The sequence below is a fragment of the Hemibagrus wyckioides genome, linkage group LG11, assembly GCF_019097595.1.
Source record: "Hemibagrus wyckioides isolate EC202008001 linkage group LG11, SWU_Hwy_1.0, whole genome shotgun sequence".
Taxonomy (NCBI): domain Eukaryota; kingdom Metazoa; phylum Chordata; class Actinopteri; order Siluriformes; family Bagridae; genus Hemibagrus; species Hemibagrus wyckioides.
The window spans coordinates 1,564,749-1,583,745 of NC_080720.1; the positions used below are offsets into that span (position 1 = coordinate 1,564,749).

At 42.7% G+C, this 18,997-nt stretch overlaps 1 protein-coding gene across 2 annotated transcripts in view; it reads right to left on the reverse strand.

The window, feature by feature from the left end:
* Window positions 1-12,585: 12,585 nt before the first annotated feature.
* atp10a (ATPase phospholipid transporting 10A) overlaps window positions 12,586-18,997 on the reverse strand; it is an 86,190-nt gene continuing 79,778 nt past the window's right edge. For both annotated transcript variants that reach the window (XM_058403192.1, XM_058403193.1), the window contains exons 20-21: window positions 17,195-17,382; window positions 12,586-16,870 (exon numbers count right to left, since the gene is read on the reverse strand). In XM_058403192.1, coding sequence (XP_058259175.1) covers window positions 16,360-16,870; window positions 17,195-17,382 — 699 coding nt within the window. In that variant the 3' untranslated portion in view covers window positions 12,586-16,359. The remainder of the gene's footprint in view (window positions 16,871-17,194; window positions 17,383-18,997) is intronic.

Sequence of the window (18,997 nt, forward strand, 5' to 3'; positions counted from 1 at the left end):
GGGGGTGTGTCAGGTGGATGTGTGTCAGCTGAAGGTGTGTCAGTTGGGGGTGTGTCATTTGAGGGTGTGTCAGTTGAAGGCATGTCAGTAGAAGGTGTGTGAGTTTGGGGTGTGTCCTTTGAAGGTGTGTCAGTAGAGGGTGTGTCAGTTGAAGGTGTGTCAGTTGAAGGCATGTCAGTAGAAGGTGTGTGAGTTTGGGGTCTGTCAGTAGAAGGTGTGTCAGTTGAAGGCGTGTCAGTAGAAGGTGTGTCAGTAGAAGGTGTGTCAGTAGAAGGTGTGTCAGTTGAAGGTGTGTCAGTAGAAGGTGTGTCAGTTGAAGGTCTGTCAGTTAAAGGTGTGTCAGTTGAAGGTGTGTCAGTTGAAGGTGTGTCAGTAGAAGGTGTGTCAGTTGAAGGTGTGTCAGTTAAAGGTGTGTCAGTAGAAGGCGTGTCAGTAGAAGGTGTGTCAGTAGAAGGTGTGTCAGTTGAAGGTGTGTCAGTAGAAGGTGTGTCAGTAGAAGGTGTGTCAGTTGAAGGTGTGTCAGTAGAAGGTGTGTCAGTTGAAGGTGTGTCAGTTGAAGGTGTGTCAGTTGAAGGTGTGTCAGTTGAAGGTGTGTCAGTAGAAGGTGTGTCAGTTGAAGGTGTGTCAGTTGAAGGTGTGTCAGTAGAAGGTGTGTCAGTTGAAGGTGTGTCAGTTGAAGGTGTGTCAGTAGAAGGTGTGTCAGTTGAAGGTGTGTCAGTTGAAGGTGTGTCAGTAGAAGGTGTGTCAGTAGAAGGTGTGTCAGTAGAAGGTGTGTCAGTAGAAGGTGTGTCAGTAGAAGGTGTGTCAGTAGAAGGTGTGTCAGTTGAAGGCGTGTCAGTTGAAAGTTTGTCAGTTTGGGGCATATCAGGAGAATGTGTCAGTTCGGTGTGTGTCAGGTGGGTGTATGGGGGTGTGTCATTTGGGGGCGTGTCAGTTGAAGGTGTGTCAGGTGGGGGTGTGTCAGTTGGAGGCGTGTCAGTACTCATAATAATTCTTATAAGTACTGTATGAACTTCCTGTGAAGAACTTGACTTGAACATGTTGCTTCATGACACATGCTCCATCTGTGTCACTGTGGGCGGAGTCTTATTCAACAAAAAACTATAGCAATTTTAGTCCAATAATCTGAAGAGACTGAGGTTTGTTAAAGTTCTCCAGAGGCTAGGAACGCCACACCGAGTCTCTGAGGTCCAGCGGCTTCTATACACTTCATTCTCTGGTGTGTCCTGGGCTCTGCTCTCAGCTGTGATGATGAAGAACCGATCAGAACTGCTGTATATGAAACCCCTCTGTTTCCATCCTGTCTGTGATTCCTGTCTGTTACTATCACAGGAATCTCTACAGAGCTGTATATAGAGCTGCGTTCGTTCCTCTGACTTGCTGCTGACTTTTATAAACAAAAGAAGATCCTCCACCCTGCAGCTTTTAGGAGGAAGTGTTATTCTGACAGCAGCGTCAGGCTTCATCACACAGACTGAAGATCAAGTTCAGGATTGTGAAGAACAGGAATATTTCTAAATCATAAATCAGGGGAAAAAATCCTCTCCAGCTCTGCAGTGACAATTTTATTCACCTTATGAGCAACGAGTCTGACAGGAAGGCAGGAAAATCTGAACTGTATGGGCTGTAGAGTCAGAGATTTTTATGTCAGCTGCATTGTGAGAGAATACATTCGAGAAATAAAGAAGAGGCAGAAAGAAAGAGGAGGAAAAGACGGGAAGAGAGACAGCGAGAGCAGCTGCTGGTCTGAATACAGAGGCTCTGTTTAATCATCCAGATGAAATTCTTTCTATTTAGACAAAGAGAAGAATAATAAAAAGAAAAAGGCTGGATCTAATTCAGAACACGCAAATATCTTTCTCTCCATTATATCATTATAAATATCTTTCCTGTCGTTTCTTTCAGTGTTTTTGTCGTTTTTGTGGTCAGAGAAGGAGAGGAAGGAGACAGAGAGAAGAAGAAGAAGAAGAGGAGGATTAGAGATGAGGCCTAATCAGAACTCCACCAGTCTCACTCATCACCAATACCAGACAGATAGCTGGCTATGGACAGAGAGCGAGAGAGAGAGAGAGAGAGAGAGAGAGAGAGAGAGATGTGAATTCAACTGAGGGAGAGTGAAATAGATAGAGAGAAAAGTAAAAATAAAGAAAGAGAAGAGAAAGTAATGGAAAGAAAAAGTGATACAATGTGTGTGTGTGTGTGTGTGTGTGTGTGTGTGTGAGAGAGAGAGAGAGAGAGAGAGAACAAAATTGTATTGAATTGAGAGAGAGAGAATAAGAGTGACAGGGAGATTGAAAGAGAATGAGAGAAAAAGAAAAAGAGAAAGATGGAAGAGAGAAAGAAACAGTTATGAATATGAATTCAACTGAGGGAGAGTGAAAGAGTGAAAGAGAGAGAGAGAGAGAAAAGTAAACAGAGAAAGATAGACAAGAGAAAGTGATAGAGAGAGAGAGAGAGAAAGAGCGGGAGTGAGACAGAGAGAGTGAGAGGTAGAGATATACAGAAAAAGAGAGAGAGAGAGTTCTGCTACAGATTGACGGAACGAGTGATGACGCGTGTGAAAGAGAGAATATTAAAAGGCTTAAATGAATCATTCCTGAGGATAAAGTGAATCGTTTCTTCATTCCTCTCCTTCTGTCTCTCTTTTCTCTCTGAAGGAGGAATAAGAGTTTCTGGTCTTCAGACAGCGAGAGTTATATTTATCATACGGCCATCCCTCCATCCTGCCCTACTTTGAGTGACCTTTTTGTGTACTCTGCAAATTGAAGAACACAGCACTCTCCTCTTCCTCCACCTGGACCTGGATCTCTCTGAAGTGATTAAAACACAGGAACACAGCAGAACCTCTTCTACACCCACCCTGGGGTAATTAGATGACAGGAAGTTGACATAACCTGTAATAATGAGAGCGTGTGTGAGTCTGAGCTCTGAGCAATAACCATGAAATCCCTTTCTGATTAAACCTCCCATATTAAATTGACTCCCTCCGCAGTCGCGTGGAGAACATCTTAAAGTGTCAGCGAAATAAAAAACAAAAAGTGTTCCAGAAAGTGGAAATGAACACCGGACTTAGTGTCTTATCTCCATTAAAGCAGCAGTATGTAATATTTTAATGAAGTAAACTGTGAGATCTACCACAGCCAGAAATATCAGAATTGCTTACTCCTTACTACTAATTGCTGACTCCACCCACCATCTACATGATGCCCCGCCCCAGAATCCCAGAAAGGAAGAGGTTAATATTGCCCCCTTTAAAGCTGCAGTTTATAATATTTTAAATGTACATTATGTAAAATTAATGTAATATTGCAATTTGTGTACTGCTTGGCCCCACCCCCAGAATACTGGTATTTGATCTTGTCTATATTAAAGTTGCAGTTTGTAATATTTTAAAGAAGCCACACCTAGTGACTCAAAGCCCGCCCCCAGAATATGGGCATTTGATCTTGCCTACATTAAAGCAGCAGTTTGTAATATTTTAAAGAGGCTCTGTGTAAAATGTGAGCTGTACCACAGTTAGAAATATCAGAATTGCTTACACCTTGACTCCACCCACCATTCACACCCATCTACATGATGCTCCACCCCCAGAATCCCAAAAAGGAAGAGGTTGGCCCCATTAAAGGTGCAGTTTGTAATATTTTAGGTGCATTATGTAAAAATTATTGAAATTAATATTGCAATTTGTGTACTGCTTGACAACAGCCACACCCACCGATTCAAAGCCCCGCCCCCAGTATACTGGCATATGATCATGCCTACATTAAAGTGGAGGTTTGTAATATCTTAAAGGTGCATTAGGTGAACATTTCAGCTCTAGTAGTTATAACAGAAATACTGGAATTTGTTTACGCCTTGACTCCACCCACCATTTACAGCCATGTCCACACCCACAATGCAGACTTTGATCCAAACAGTTAATAGCATTAACGATCACTGATCAGGAGAAATTGGGTTAATTAAAGCTTCATCTAATAGGCTTCTCCATCTTGGAAGAGTGAATGATGATTGCTTTAAGGTCAGAGAAAGATGTAGAAGGACACCAAAGGTTACAGAAGGTTGAAGAATGTCAGAGAAGGATGCAGAAGATAAAAAAAAGGTCATGGAGGCTTCCAGAAGTTTGGAAGTCAAAGAAGATTTCAGAAGCTTGTGGAAGGGTGCTAAAGTTTGAAGGACACAAATCATCTAGAAGGTCTCATAAGGTTATTGAAAAACAGAAAAGGTTGCAGAAGGTCAAAGACCATTGCAAAAGGTGAAAAAGGGCATAAAAGTTGCAGAAGGTTGGATGTCAGGGTCGAGGTGCAGGAGGCTGAACACTGCTGCAGAAGATCACAGAAGGTTTTTAAGGAGCAAAAACCATTGCAGAAGATCACTGAAGAGATTTCAGAAGATTTCAGATCACCGCAGACGTTCACGTAAAGTTGCAAAAGGTTGAAGACCATCAAAGAAGTTTGCAAATCTCAGTGATATTGCATAAGGTGAAGCAGGTCATGAAAGAGATGCCGTAGATCAAGGACTGTTGCAGGAAGTGGAAGAAGGACACGTAAGCTCACGTGAAAGGTCACGTGGGACTGCAGAAGATTGCAGAAAGACACAGAATGTTGGGGAAGGTCAAAAAGGGATGAAAGTTGGTGAAGGACAAAAGACTAGAGCTGCAGGATAAAGATCTTCTACATCTCATGTCCAAACCTTCTGCAGGCAATGCGCTCCTTCATGTTTCAGCTCTCAGGGTGTAAACCTGATAAATGGCGGTGATTCCTCAGTGACAAACCGAGCAGAATGTTCTCCACATGCACACGTCATCTTTTATCTTCATCCGAACACTGCTCCATCCCTCCTCCTACTCCTCCTCCTCCTCTTCCTCCTCCAGTGACAGCTCATTGCTCAATACTTTCCTTTCCATCAGCTTTAGAATCTGTTTAAATGGCAGTGACGAACAAGCGCTCATCAATCAGCACTCATCCCACACCTTCCTCCTCCTCTTCTTCCTCCTCCTCACATCATCCTGACACAACGCCGTCAAATCCAGCCTTCTAGATGCTAACGGACAAGCGCCTTCACCGAGACGACTGCTTTATTTGTGCACGTTCGGAAGTGATTAGAAGCCTCATCAATCAAAATCTGCTTTAAACTCGAGCGGCGTTAAAGGAAAACTCCGATCCTGCGTATTTTCAACCTCATCTGTTCCTGTCACAGCTGCAGCGTGTGATCGCTTTATGAAGACGAATCACGACACGTTTCCTCGCACTGTGAAAAAAAACAGTGACGTCAAACTCACTTAGACGTAAAACGTTTAAAGAGCGGGACGAATAAACATCTAAAATACTCCGCTACGTTATTTAGCGAGAAAAACCCCTTGATTCGTAATCTGTGGAAACAAATAAGATTAGAAGGTTTGAGGAAATGTCTGGAATTTCTTACGCAGGTCGCAGGTTCATGCAGATGATTAAAATATCACGCTAAGGTCCATTATCTCGTTGTGAATAATCCGAGTCGTGACTACTGTGTCAACTGAATCGTAGAAAATGTTTTAGAATCTCTTAGAAATATTACGCATATGGTTTTTTGCTAACTTAATAAATAAATTTTCTCAATTGACTTGTAAGTAAATAATAAAGCAGGTCATAATCACCATGTGACCTGACGTGATTTACATAACTTTATAAACAACAACAACAACAACTTATTCAGCAGCACACAGAAAAGCACTTGATCCAGCACACTTGTATTTTATACATCAGGCTTCAACGGTTGCTTCTTACTTAAGGAAGACACGAGACTCTCCACTCGTCAGCCATAACACTGACCAGTGAGAGGTGAATGAAATGAATAAGACTGAGTATCTCCTCATCATGGCCCCTGTTAGTGGGTGGGATATATTAGGCAGCAAGTCAACATTTTGTCCTCAAAGTTGATGTTAGAAGCAGGAAAAATGGACAAGCGTAAGGATTTGAGTGAGTTTGAACAAAAGGACCAAATTGTAATGGTTAGACCACTGGATCAGAGCATCTCCAAAACTGCAGCTCTTGTGGGGTGTTCCCGGTCTGCAGTGGTCAGTATCTATCAAAAGTATCCTTTAAGTCCCATGGAGGCCCCACTTCACAACTTACAGATCTTAAAGGGTCTGTCCAGATCCAGATCTGTCCGAGTCCATGCCTCGATGGGTCAGGGCTGTTTTGGCAGCAAAAGTGGGACCAACACAATATTAGGCAGGTGGTCATAATGTTATGCCTGATCGGTGTAAATGAAGGTCATTATTTTGTCAGCATGTAGGTGATTTTATCACATTTTTTATCACAATCTGACCAAGCGCTCACTGCTATACTTTCACAGAAACTTTACAATCATTTCATCCATAAAAAAATACACACATACATTTTAAGATTTTTTTTTTTAAATAAAAAATTCAGCCTGATTTGTTGTAGTTACATGAAATTTTCAGATGGTGGCGCTGGATTTGTAGAAATTGTAGAAAAATGTAGACCCAAAGAACCATGTGGGGGATTAATTGAAGTTAGACACACCCCTGTTTTAGACTAACTCCACCCCCTAGGTCTGTAACTCACAAATCATCCAACGTTCAAACACTGAAGCAGTGTGGTGAAATTCATGTTCATATTTTATTCACACACACACACACACACACACACACACACACACACACACACACACCTCAGGTACGTTGGATTATGATGAGAGATGCTAGAGTTCTTCCTTGAGTATAAAGGGATGTATTTTTAAAGAGTGGTGTTAATATCAGCAGGTTTCAGCTGCGCTCGCTTTACTTCATTCCACAGTCGAATTTTTACACATTTATAGTTTTATTTCTGCACACGGAGTCGCAGGAGCCGCGAGTCCTGCTCCGAGAGAGAGCTTTCTAAATCAGGTTTCAGGTTTTTTTCTATTCCTTCTTTCCGTTTCTGCTCAGAGAGTGTGTTATTATGCTGCACGTGTAGGCTGTCCATCAGACATTAGAGTGATCCATTCAACATGACATTCAGTTACAACGGCTGCAGAGGTTCAGGCACTTAATCAATCACACACACACACACACACACACACACACACACACACACAGAGGACAGAATTTACTGAGGCACGTGTTAGAAAAAAGAAACAGCAACATATTGTTACATACACTATATTGCCAAAAGTATTGGGACACCCCTCCAAATCATTGAGTTCAGGTGTTGTTTTTCAGGGGTTGGGCTCCGCCCCTTAGTTCCAGTGAAAGGAACTCTTAATGCTTCAGCTTCATACCAAGACATTTTGGACAATTTCATGCTCTTTGTGGGAACAGTTTGGGGATGACCCCTTCCTGTTCCAACATGACTGCACACCAGTGACCAAAGCAAGGTCCATAAAGACATGGATGAGTGAGTTTGGTGTGGAGGAACTTGACTGGCCTGCACAGAGTCCTGACCTCAACCCCATAGAACACCTTTGGGATGAATTAGAGTGGAGACTGTGAGACAGACCTTCTCATCCAACATCAGTGCCTGACCTTCTTCTAGAGGAATGGTCAAAAATTCCCATAAACACACTCCTAAACCTTGTGGAAAACCTTCCCAGAAGAGTTGAGCCTGTTATAGCTGTAAAGGGCGGGACAACTCCATATTACATTCATGTGGCCAGGAAGGCAGGTGTCCCAAAACTTTTGGCAATATAATGTACCTTTTACCTCTGTAAAAGATTCAAAATTTTTTCTGCTAAAATCAAATTTTGAATAAATAAATTTACAGGTTTGAAATTCAATCTGTTCATTTTAAAAGATTTAACCTGAACTCAGATGATGTGACATCTTCATCATGTAGAGAGGTCAGAGCTGGAACATCGTTCTTTACCAGAGGTTTCATGTTTCTCTGTAAAATGTCTACACTCTTTCAGAAGGATTTTTTTGAATTCTTGCTGTCGTCTTGATTGCTGTCATGAACTATACAGCTACTGTGAACTCTGAGCTCGTGCTTAAACATCTTCTCCAGAAATCTTCTCGAGCACCTGTGCAGGTAACGAGAGAGACTCAATAAAATCCCAGAGTGGTGTATAAAACTGTATTTGTAATAAACATCACCGTCATACAGCCATCTGTCCTCCTCTCCTTCACCGGTTTTCTTTCCTTCATGCAGTTTTCCTCTCATGAAGGTTCTCAGCATTGGATTTTCATTATTTCTTCACACTTTAGTGATTTCAGTGAGGAACGGTGGTGGACATGCGTTTTGCTTGCTGCAGGAATAAAAACACCGAACTCCAGGAAGTGACTCAGCAGCCAGGAGAAAGCCACTGCGTCAGACCTCAGCAGTGAACACCAGAACGATTTTCTTCCCAAGGTGCATCAATAAACCATCAGCGCTGGAGAAAGATGGAGCTGCGAGTCACACAGCTGCTTTAGCCTGATTCACTTATATCACTGATCCCACAAAACACAAGAACCTCATCTGATGGACTGAGGAGAAGGAGCACTGAGGAACTCTGAGGAACCCTTAGAACCTCCTGAGAAGATCCAAACACCACGTTACACTCAGAATCTCCTGACTGAGAAAGAAAGAAAGAAAGAAAGAAAGAAAGAAAGAAAGAAAGAAAGAAAGAAAGAAAGAAAGATTCCTGCATGGCTGAAATATTGACACTATACAGTATGTTTTTCTTTTTTAATAGAGAGAGTGTCATGAGAGCAAGAGAGAGAGAGCGAGAGAGAGAGAGAGAGAGAGAGAGAGAGAGAGAGATGAAAATAGCTGAAGAGATTATTACAAATAAAACTCAATTATATTCATTTAATGAAATGATCCGTGTAGAAAAACGACTAGAATTAAATTTTTAAATCTATAAATGGAGAGAAAATCAGCGGAACAAGGGGGAGAGAGAGAGAGAGAGAGAGAGAGAGAGAGAGAGAGAGATAGAGAGAGAGAGAGAGAGAGAGAGAGAGAGAGAGGTACAGTCTGTGTGTGTGTGTGTGTGTGTGTGTCTTTACAAGGCCACTTGGTAAATTGAAAATATCTTCATTCCTGCTCATAAACGTGATGAATAGAGAGGAAGGTCACGTGTAAGACTCACGTGTAGCAGAGCAGAAGCTGGTGTTCATCACCGGCAGCATGAGGAAGGTTCTAGAGGAAGCAGAACAGCGGCATGAGCGTCTTTACAGGTGAAATATACAGCTATAGGATGTGTTTAAAGATCCACCCCAATGCCCCGCCCCCACCCGGTTACTGTTGCCATGCAGGAGCCAAACTTCACTCAGAGTGGTGTTAATAATTTAGGATGATGTGAAGGGGCAGAATTACTGTTAGAACACGGAACCTTTTATTCCTCTCACACTACAGCAGTTTAAATCAAATTCAATAATATCATGTGTTTTTATCCATTTCTAGTTACATTTAAATGATGTGGAACTTTAAAGTTAAAGCAGCTGAAGATTCACTGGAGCATCAGGGTGCTGAGTGAACTGGAAGAACTGGAACAGGAAGGAAGGAAGGAAGGATGGAGGGAAGGGAGGAAGGAAGGAAGGAAGGATGGAAGTTATGAAAGAAGGAAAGAAGGAAGGAAAGGAGGAAGGGAGGATGGATGGATGGATAGATAGATAGATAGATAGATAGATAGATAGATAGATAGATAGATAGATAGATAGATAGATAGATGGACGGACGGACGGACGGACGGAAGGAAGGAAGGAAGGAAGGAAGGAAGGAAGGAAGGAAGGATGGAAGGATGGATGGATGGATGGACAGATGGAAGAAAGTTAGGAAGGAAGGATGGAGGGAAGGAAGGAAGGAAGAAAGGAAGGAAGGAGGATGGATGGAAGGAAGGAAAGGAAGAAAGGAAGGAAGTTAGGAAGGAAGGACCTCAGTATAAATGAATATCACTTTGTTCCTTCACTTCAGAGGGAAATTCCAGCCCCTGATGTAACACCGGTCCAGGCAGCAGAGTGATGGAGATGAAGAGCCACAGAGGAGCTGAGCGGTCAGGAGAGAGTGATGGAGGTGGAGGAGGAGTACAGCGGGCCGGCTGCCAGCACAGGCTGATCATTATCCCTCCGTCAAGATGAAGGATCTTTTGGAAAAGCAGAGCTGCGGCGGTCAGTAATGTGGCGATGGCAGGGGCAGCAGGACGAGTAACGCCCACATCAGCACCGCCGCTCCAGTCCTCCCACCTACTGCGCCTTAAAGGAGGGTCATTAATAACACCCCACCGTTCTGCCTCCCTGAAAATAACCCTGCAGAGGCAAAGACCGAGCGCAGCAATTCAGACCAAAACCCATTCGTCTTCCTCCCTCGGCCTCTGGGAAGCTGCCAGCGCCGCCGATTGAGGTCTTTTTCACAGAACGAGTTTCAACCTTTCAGCATTAAGAGAAATGGAAGAGTTGAGCAAGGTGAAAGAACGAGAGAGAAAGACAGAGACTTTTAAACTCCTCTACTGAATTGCTGCCAGACTTCCAGATCCAAAAATGTGGTGAGAAGTTTGATTGAGTAGAAGTCAGGTGATAACAAATTCACCCTTTCAATTTATTTATTCCTAATTAGGGTCATGGGGATCTGCTGGAGCCTATCCCAGCACACATTGGGCAAAAGCCAGGCAGACCCTGGACAGGTCACCAGTCCATCACAGGGAAACACATATAGACAGACAACCACACACAGGCACTTTAGAATTACTGATCCAGACTGTGGGAGTAAACCTGAGTACCCAGAGTACACCCACACGGGGAGAACATGCAAACTCCACACAGAAAGGCTCCTGCCTGTTCCAACCCGGGATTCAAACCCAGGACCTTCTTGCTGTGAGGCAACAGTGCTGACCACTAAGCCACTCTGATGCCCCTTCAGAAAACCAGGAACCAGAAAAAGGTCTCATCATGAAGCTAATCCAATTTTCTTTTCACAGCCGTCAAGTTTCAGGTCTTCAAGTCTGAAGTTTCTGTTCAGAGCTACAGGTCTTTGAGGCAAGAGTCAACATATCTTTGAATGAGCTACAAACCCAAATAAAGTCAAAGAGGTGAGTCTAGAGTCAGGTCTAAATTTTTTAAGTAAATTTGACTCTTTTAGCTACACGTTTTGGTGAAATTTCAAGTCTCCGAGTTCAGTCAAATGTCCAGTTCTGTCCAGTCCAGATTTAGATCAAGAAAATTAGTTTTATATTATAAAATATATATATATATCTGTTTATATTATTAAAGATCTGTCAGCTGTTAGTTCTTAATGTTAGCTTTTTAGCTAAAGAAAGAATGGAAGGAAGGAAGCATGGATGGATGAAAGGATGGATGGATGGAAGATAGGAAGGAAGTTAAATAGGAAGGAAAGGAGGAAGGAAGGGTGGATGGATGGATGAAAGTTAGAAAGGAAGGAAGGGAAGGAGCAAGGGTGGATGGATGGATTGATGGATGGATGGAAGTTAAGAAGAAAGTTAAAAAGGAAGGGTGGATGGATGGATGGATTGATGGATGGATAGATGGATGGATGGAAGTTAAGTAGAAAGTTAGAAAGGAAGGATGGATGGATGGATGGAAGTTAAGAAGAAAGTTAGAAAGGAAGGGTGGATGGATGGATTGATGGATGGATAGATGGAAGTTAAGAAGAAAGTTAGAAAGGAAGGGTGGATGGATGGATTGATGGATGGATAGATGGATGGATGGAAGTTAAGAAGAAAGTTAGAAAGGAAGGGTGGGTGGATGGATGGATGGAAGTTAAGAAGAAAGTTAGAAAGGAGGAAGGAAGGGAGGAAGGAAGGGTACCATCGGGCCCTTGTGCACTGACCCCAACCCTCCCTGCTCCAGGGGCACTGCATCATGGCTGACCCTGCGCTCTGACCCCAACCCACAAGTATAGGATATGTGAAGATAGAGTTTCACTGTGCAGTAATGTATATGTGACAGATACAGACTAATAAAAACATTCCTAAGATTTACTGGATTTTGAGATTAAACCAAAACAATGGGCAGAATTTTATTCATTAAAGAAATCTCATTAAATTTAAAACACTAAATGAATCCTAACATGAACAAATATCATTAAAGCTCATTTCCTGTGTTCTGAATCATTCTCAAATAAACGTTTTTTTATTTATTTTTAGTAACACAACATCTGGAGTGTAAAAGCGAGTCAGAACTTCCCAGGAACAAAAATTATTTAAAAACAAATGACCAACAATTTAAAGAAATAGGATTAGGACTGAGGGGCAGCACTGTGGCTTAGTGGTTGGCCCTTACAACAAGAAGGTCCCGGGTTTGAGTCCCGGGTTCGAACAGACAGGGGCCTTTCTGTGTGGGTTTACTCCGGGTACTCCGGTTTCCTCTCACAGTCCAAAAACATGTACATTAGGTTGATTGGTAATTCTAAATTGCCCATAGGAGTGAGTGAGTGTGTGTGGTTGTCTGTCTATATGTGTGGCCCTGTGATGGACTGGTGACCTGTCCAGGGTGTACCCCTGCCTTTCACCCTGTGTGTGCTGGGATAGGGTCCAGCAGATCCCCCTGACCCTAATTAGGAATAAAGTGGGTATAGAAGATGGATGGATTGAGTGACTTGTACTGGGATTTATTCCAGAATGTAAAGTTTATATGAAAGACAACTGAAAACAAACAGAAACAGAAGCAATAAGTGTTTTTGAAAAAGATTTCTTTATTAAACTTTGGATAAACTAACGTCTTATAAACTGTATATAACATCTGCAGTAAGGCATTGTTCTCTAAAAATAGTGTCGTCTCCAGTGTAAAGGCATTTGGCAAAAAAAATCAAATATGAAGCCACTCCCGAGTGTATTTTTACCACACCACAGGCCACTTCAGGACACACACACACACAGTCTGGTCCATTTCCCAATGCTTTGGATATTCTGCCCTGTACAAAAATAGAGTATTGATTCGAGAAAGAAATTAAAAAATAAAAGCTTTCTGCTTCCTGATCCTGAGCGCGCTGAAAGACAAAGGCACTTAGTGACTCTTTAGAACCGGGGACTCTTTAGAACCTCCTCCGTTATTTACCGCATGTTTAAAACACAGTGCAAATCCACGCTGAGAATGTGGTGACTTCCCAAAAAACACCAACATTGTGTGTGTGGGAGGGAAAAAAACGACAATTTTTTAGCACTTTATTTTACAGTAGAGTTTAATACGGAGGTCTGAGGAATAATGACCAGGCATTTCTCCTAAATAATCTAAAGATCGGATTTTAAAACGTAACGATGACTCTGAGTTTATTACACAACAACGCAGTATTTACACATGATTTATTTATTTCTGTGCGTCTTTACGTAGTAACTAAGGTGAAAAATACACGAGTTACCACAAATAAACAAACCATTTTTACGGCAATAAAAACGTGGCTCTTTGAATCATTTTGAATAAATTTTTGATGCTGCTATTTGCTCCGTTTCAAGCTTACGCAAAATATCACTACATATTAATCTAATTATTCGTTATAACTTCGCACACTCATCATTTAGACATGACTATTATTACTACACAACAATTATTTATTTATTCAATTCTAGATCATGTTCCTGTAAAATAAAGCGCTGTAAAAGAAAAAAGTGATGAAACTGAGAATTTGGGGATTGAAAGCACAGATAAACTCAGAGTTTGACCACAAAACCTCCTGAATCCTGTGTTACAAAACTCTACAGCTCTGAGAATCAGAGAAATGTCTTAAACAAACAAACAAACAAACAAACAAACAAACAAACAAAACACCTGGACGTGATGCTGGTGAACAAAACAAAAAAAAAAACCCAGCAGAAGTCTTTCACAACAATATGAATATTTCCTGTGTTCATAATTCGTTAAAATGCATGAACGATGTGTTATGATGCCTGCTGTAAGCCTGGAATAGCTAGTGACACACACGTTAGGAAAAGTCAGGTTACATAACACCTTATAACATCTCTTCATGATCATAATGCATTATAACACTCTGCTTTCTAAATGAAGCCTGACATAAGGCTGTTATAGCTATATAATACATGTATAACACTTCAGAAAACAATCTCATAATGTCAGGTGACATAACACGTATCTGTGTACGCCGTGATGCTTTATAACAAGCTTTGGTACAATCTCCAGACTAATACGACGACATAAGCCTGGAGTACACGCATAACACATACGTAAAACTTCATAATACCTGTTCCTTCGTAACGCATTATGACACAAGCTCTAGTATCGTTTCAAAGTGTAATAATGCATTATAAAGGGTAGACATGTGTAATACTTTAGGTAACAACTTCAGGTGACATAAAACAATATCTGTTCATGTTGTAATGCATTATAACACAAGCTCTGTTATTGATTCAAGGTATAATAATTCATTATATAGCTTACATGACCTATCATAAAGCCTGACATAAACCTGGTATAGCTATCGAGACATAATACTTCAGAAAAAGACTTCATAATGACCTGTTCAAGTTGTAATGCATTATAACACAAGCGCTGGTATAGTTTCTAGATGAAGCATTAATAAAGCACAGACAATGTGTTATGAAGCCTGACGTAAGCCTGTTATAGACACATGCACAATGCTGCGCTAATAATTTCATTATGTCAGGTGACAAAACACATGATAAAATGTGTTGTAATGCATTATAAAGCACAGATCATGTTATAACACCTGTAATAAGTGTTATAGTGACATCCGTAACACATTATATAAACACTGTAAAATCTGACCGAGCTATAATGCATTATAATACAGGTGCTGTTTTAGTGTCTAGATGTAATAACAATCTTATGTAAGGTGAGGCTAAGGTTATGTAAGGCCACATTCTCATGCTTTATGAAGTGTTATGCATGCAACTTTAATACAATATTCCACCATGCATTATCAAGCATATATAATACCTTATAACACACTATGATAGCTCATGCTTTTTAAAGTCTTACGCATGTAACATTAGTGATTATAGAGAGATTATAAGATATTATATAAGATATATAACGCGTTGTAAAGTATTATCCATTAACTAACTATTTATTAGCAATAAGACAAAACACTGGCAGGTGTTACGTAGCATACATAATCCTAATAAAAGCTGATGCTTTATAGCACGTATTATGAAATATGAGGCATTATGAATGCTCTATGACACACTGAACAACGTCACCATAGCTATTGACATGTTTTTAAAAGGTATTGGATGCTGAATGAGATGTTTATAACGCATTATGAACACAGGATTATAGGAGTTTGACATCAGATTGATAAATTTAGCACCTCATTCTGAGATTTTGCCCAAACTCGGATCTGAACTCGGGACAACGCGTTTCAGAAACTCCAGCATGATGAACTGTAAACAGCGCGCGAGAGCAGGAAGGTGTTTCTGATCACGTTTAGTGCTTTACGCATCAAAGTACGACAACTTTACACCTAAAAACAACAAACACTGACATGACACGCCTTAAACGAATAAATTTGCATACTGATTAGAATAAATTCTCTCTCTCTTTCTCTCTGGTGCTGTTATTAATAACACAATAAAAATAAACAGTAAGACAGTAAGTGTAGATCAAACCAGGGGCTGTTTGTTACGAGAGAAATATAAGAGCAGCATGAATATTCATGAGATGCATCTTTGGTATGAAGACTATTCCCAAAAAAATAGAATCCGAAAAAAAAAAAAAAAAAAGGTGACATTTGCAATAGATGATGATTTTTAGGATTTTCTGGAAATCTGGAATAGGTGAGGTCTGAGCTCCAGAGTAATCCTGAACATTTCAGTTTGTAGTGCAGTGAGGGAAATGGACATGCATCGATGATTCAGGACAGTGTGTGTGTGTGTGTGTGTGTTGTGAGATTCCCTACAGAGTGAATTATTCCAGAAAAACCTTTTTATATGAAAGTGTTAAATTAACATTGTGCTGGCGAGTGTGTGTGTGTTGGTGTGTGTGTGTGCGCGTTGGCGAGTGTGTGTGTATGCTGGCGAGTGTGTGTGTGTGTGTTGGTGTGTGTGCGCGCTGGCGAATGTGTGTGTGTTGGTGTGTGTGCGCGCGCTGGCGAGTGTGTGTGTGTTGGTGTGTGTGTGTACGCTGGCGAGTGTGTGTGCATGCTGGCGAGTGTGTGTGTGTGTGTGTGTGTGATTGTGTTAAAGCTCCAGGTCCAAATAAATAACAGCTAAGATAAAAGACAGGAACGTCTCTGGAGGAAATGAGCTATGGGAATATTTTTTCCTGGTAAAAACACACGGATAAGATCATCCAGTTTGCGCGTGTATTCGTCTCTACTCTCAAAAAAGAACAAAAAATAATCTTTATTCTGAAAAACACTGTACACATCTAAAATATAGACTGTATATAATAGTACCCATTCTCATAAAATAATTCTGAAAAATAGAATTAAAAAGATGCGAAAAACGTGCAAATTTGGAGCGGAATCCTGTGCATCACGATCCCGAGTGTTCTCGAAGCGGCACGGGCGTCGGGTTCTCCAAGACGTTAGAACTCTTCTTGTATGTGACGCCCGGAGCGCTGCCGCTGGGGGGCGAGACGAGCCACACGCCATCCGTGTGAGGCAGCAGCGGCGTGGATGTGACTGGAGGAGACTGATCTTTGGTATACGGTAGTGTGCTGCTCTCGCTAGCTCCGTGTGGGGAGTTCTCCAAGTTCTGCAACACGTGGTTCTCTGTGTTCCTGGAACTCCGGGATGTGTCCTTCATCTCCATGCTCCTGGGATCAGCAGCCGTAGGCTTGTGCTTGGTGTGGGAGGGGTGATGATGAGGGTGAGGATGATGATGATGATGGTGAGTTTTGGTGAAAGATCTACAGAAAGGGAAAAGCTTGGCCTGGTTCTGGTGCAGTAGATGTCTGCGCAGCTCCGGCGGGAATCTGTCCAGCTGACGGCCCACCTGCACCGGGCTGGGGAACAGGGAACCCTGACACGCTCGGTAGAAATATCTGGAACAGGAGAACGTCACGTCATACCAAGCCTGGGAGATACCAGCGTAATAATCCCCATGTCCTAAAATCTCAAACTGATTACTTGCCTCATTCTGAATCAGCTCCGCCCACTTAGAGTTATTACTAATTTGCATAATACAAATAAACCAAATTTTTTGTAATTATCCCTAGAATTTTTTCCCCTTCTTCACAAACCTGGAGTGAAACAACTTAGCCTTTATGAACAATGTAGCCTCCACCTGTCAATCAATTCTGATCGGGCAGAGCTGATTGGCCTATCAGTGTTAAGAGGCGGGGTTAAGGATAAGGATGGTGAGATACCTGGGCAGAAGAGCAGTGATAGGTGTGATGACACACAGCAGATAGAAGAGGGGATCTCCCAGAAGCCTCTGCATGCTCCAGTAGGGGTTGGAGGGGGAGTAACACGTGGCGCAGGAGGAGTTGTAGCATAGAGCCACGGTGAAGAACAGCCCCACGCTGAAGGCTATAGACACCCAGTTCATCCAGGTCTGAAAAACAAAACAACAATTAATACAATTACTCAACATCGTGAGGAACAGCCTCGTGAGGAACAGCGGACATGTGAAGAACATGAATTTCACACACAGAAACGTGTCAACTCCAATTTTACTGCTGCACTGTAAAGGAAACAACCCGCATCTGATTCTGCCTCATTAATCTCACAATGAGAGAGGAGAGAGAGAAAAGAAAGAAAGAGAGAGGCAGGACAAACCTTTTTGGGACCCTGTCTTTGAGATGAACATGTATCTGTATCTCAGTGTGTGTGTGTGTGTGTGTGTGTAAGAGTGTGTGTGTGTGTGTTTGTGTGTAAGTGAGTGTGTGTATGCGTGTGTGTGTATGTGTAAGTGAGTGTGTGTGTGTGTATGTGTAAGTGAGTGTGTGTGTGTGTTTATGCGTGTGTGTGTGTGTGTGTATGCGTGTGTGTGTGTGTGTAAGTGAGTGTGTGTGTGTAAGTGAGTGTGTGTGTGTATGCGTGTGTGTGTGTGTGTGTAAGTGAGTGTGTTAGCTGTCAGAGTGATTCATTACTGTATCTCTTGGTTCAATCTAATCTACAGAGCTGCGTGTATAAATATCCTCAACCTGCTCCAAATGTCTGATCACCACTTCATCACATTCCCAACACCCTGCCCCCTACACACTACACCCTGCCCCCTACACACTACACCCTGCCCCCTACACACTACACCCTGCTCCCAACACACTACACCCTGCCCCCTACTCACTACACCCTGCCCCCTACACACTACACCCTGCCCCCTACACACTACACCCTGCTCCCAACACACTACACCCTGCCCCCTACACACTACACCCTGCCCCCAACACACTACACCCTGCCCCCTACACACTACACCCTGCTCCCAACACACTACACCCTGCCCCCTACACACTACACCCTGCCCCCAACACACTACACCCTGCCCCCTACACACTACACCCTGCTCCCAACACACTACACCCTGCCCCCTACACACTACACCCTGCTCCCAACACACTACACCCTGCCCCCTACACACTACACCCTGCCCCCTACACACTACACCCTGCTCCCAACACACTACACCCTGCCCCCTACACACTACACCCTGCTCCCAACACACTACACCCTGCCCCCTACACACTACACCCTGCTCCCTACACACTACACCCTGCTCCCAACACACTACACCCTGCCCCCTACACACTACACCCTGCTCCCAACACCCTGCCCCCTACACACTACACCCTGCCCCCAACACACTACACCCTGCTCCCAACACACTACACCCTGCTCCCAACACACTACACCCTGCTCCCAACACACTACACCCTGCTCCCAACACCCTGCCCCCTACACACTACACCCTGCCCCCTACACACTACACCCTGCTCCCAAGACACAACACCCTGCTCCCAAGACACAACACCCTGCTCCCAACACACTACACCCTGCTCCCAACACACTACACCCTGCTCCCAACACCCTGCTCCCAACACACTACACCCTGCCCCCTACACACTACACCCTGCTCCCAACACACTACACCCTGCTCCCAACACACTACACCCTGCTCCCAACACACTACACCCTGCTCCCAACACCCTGCCCCCTACACACTACAC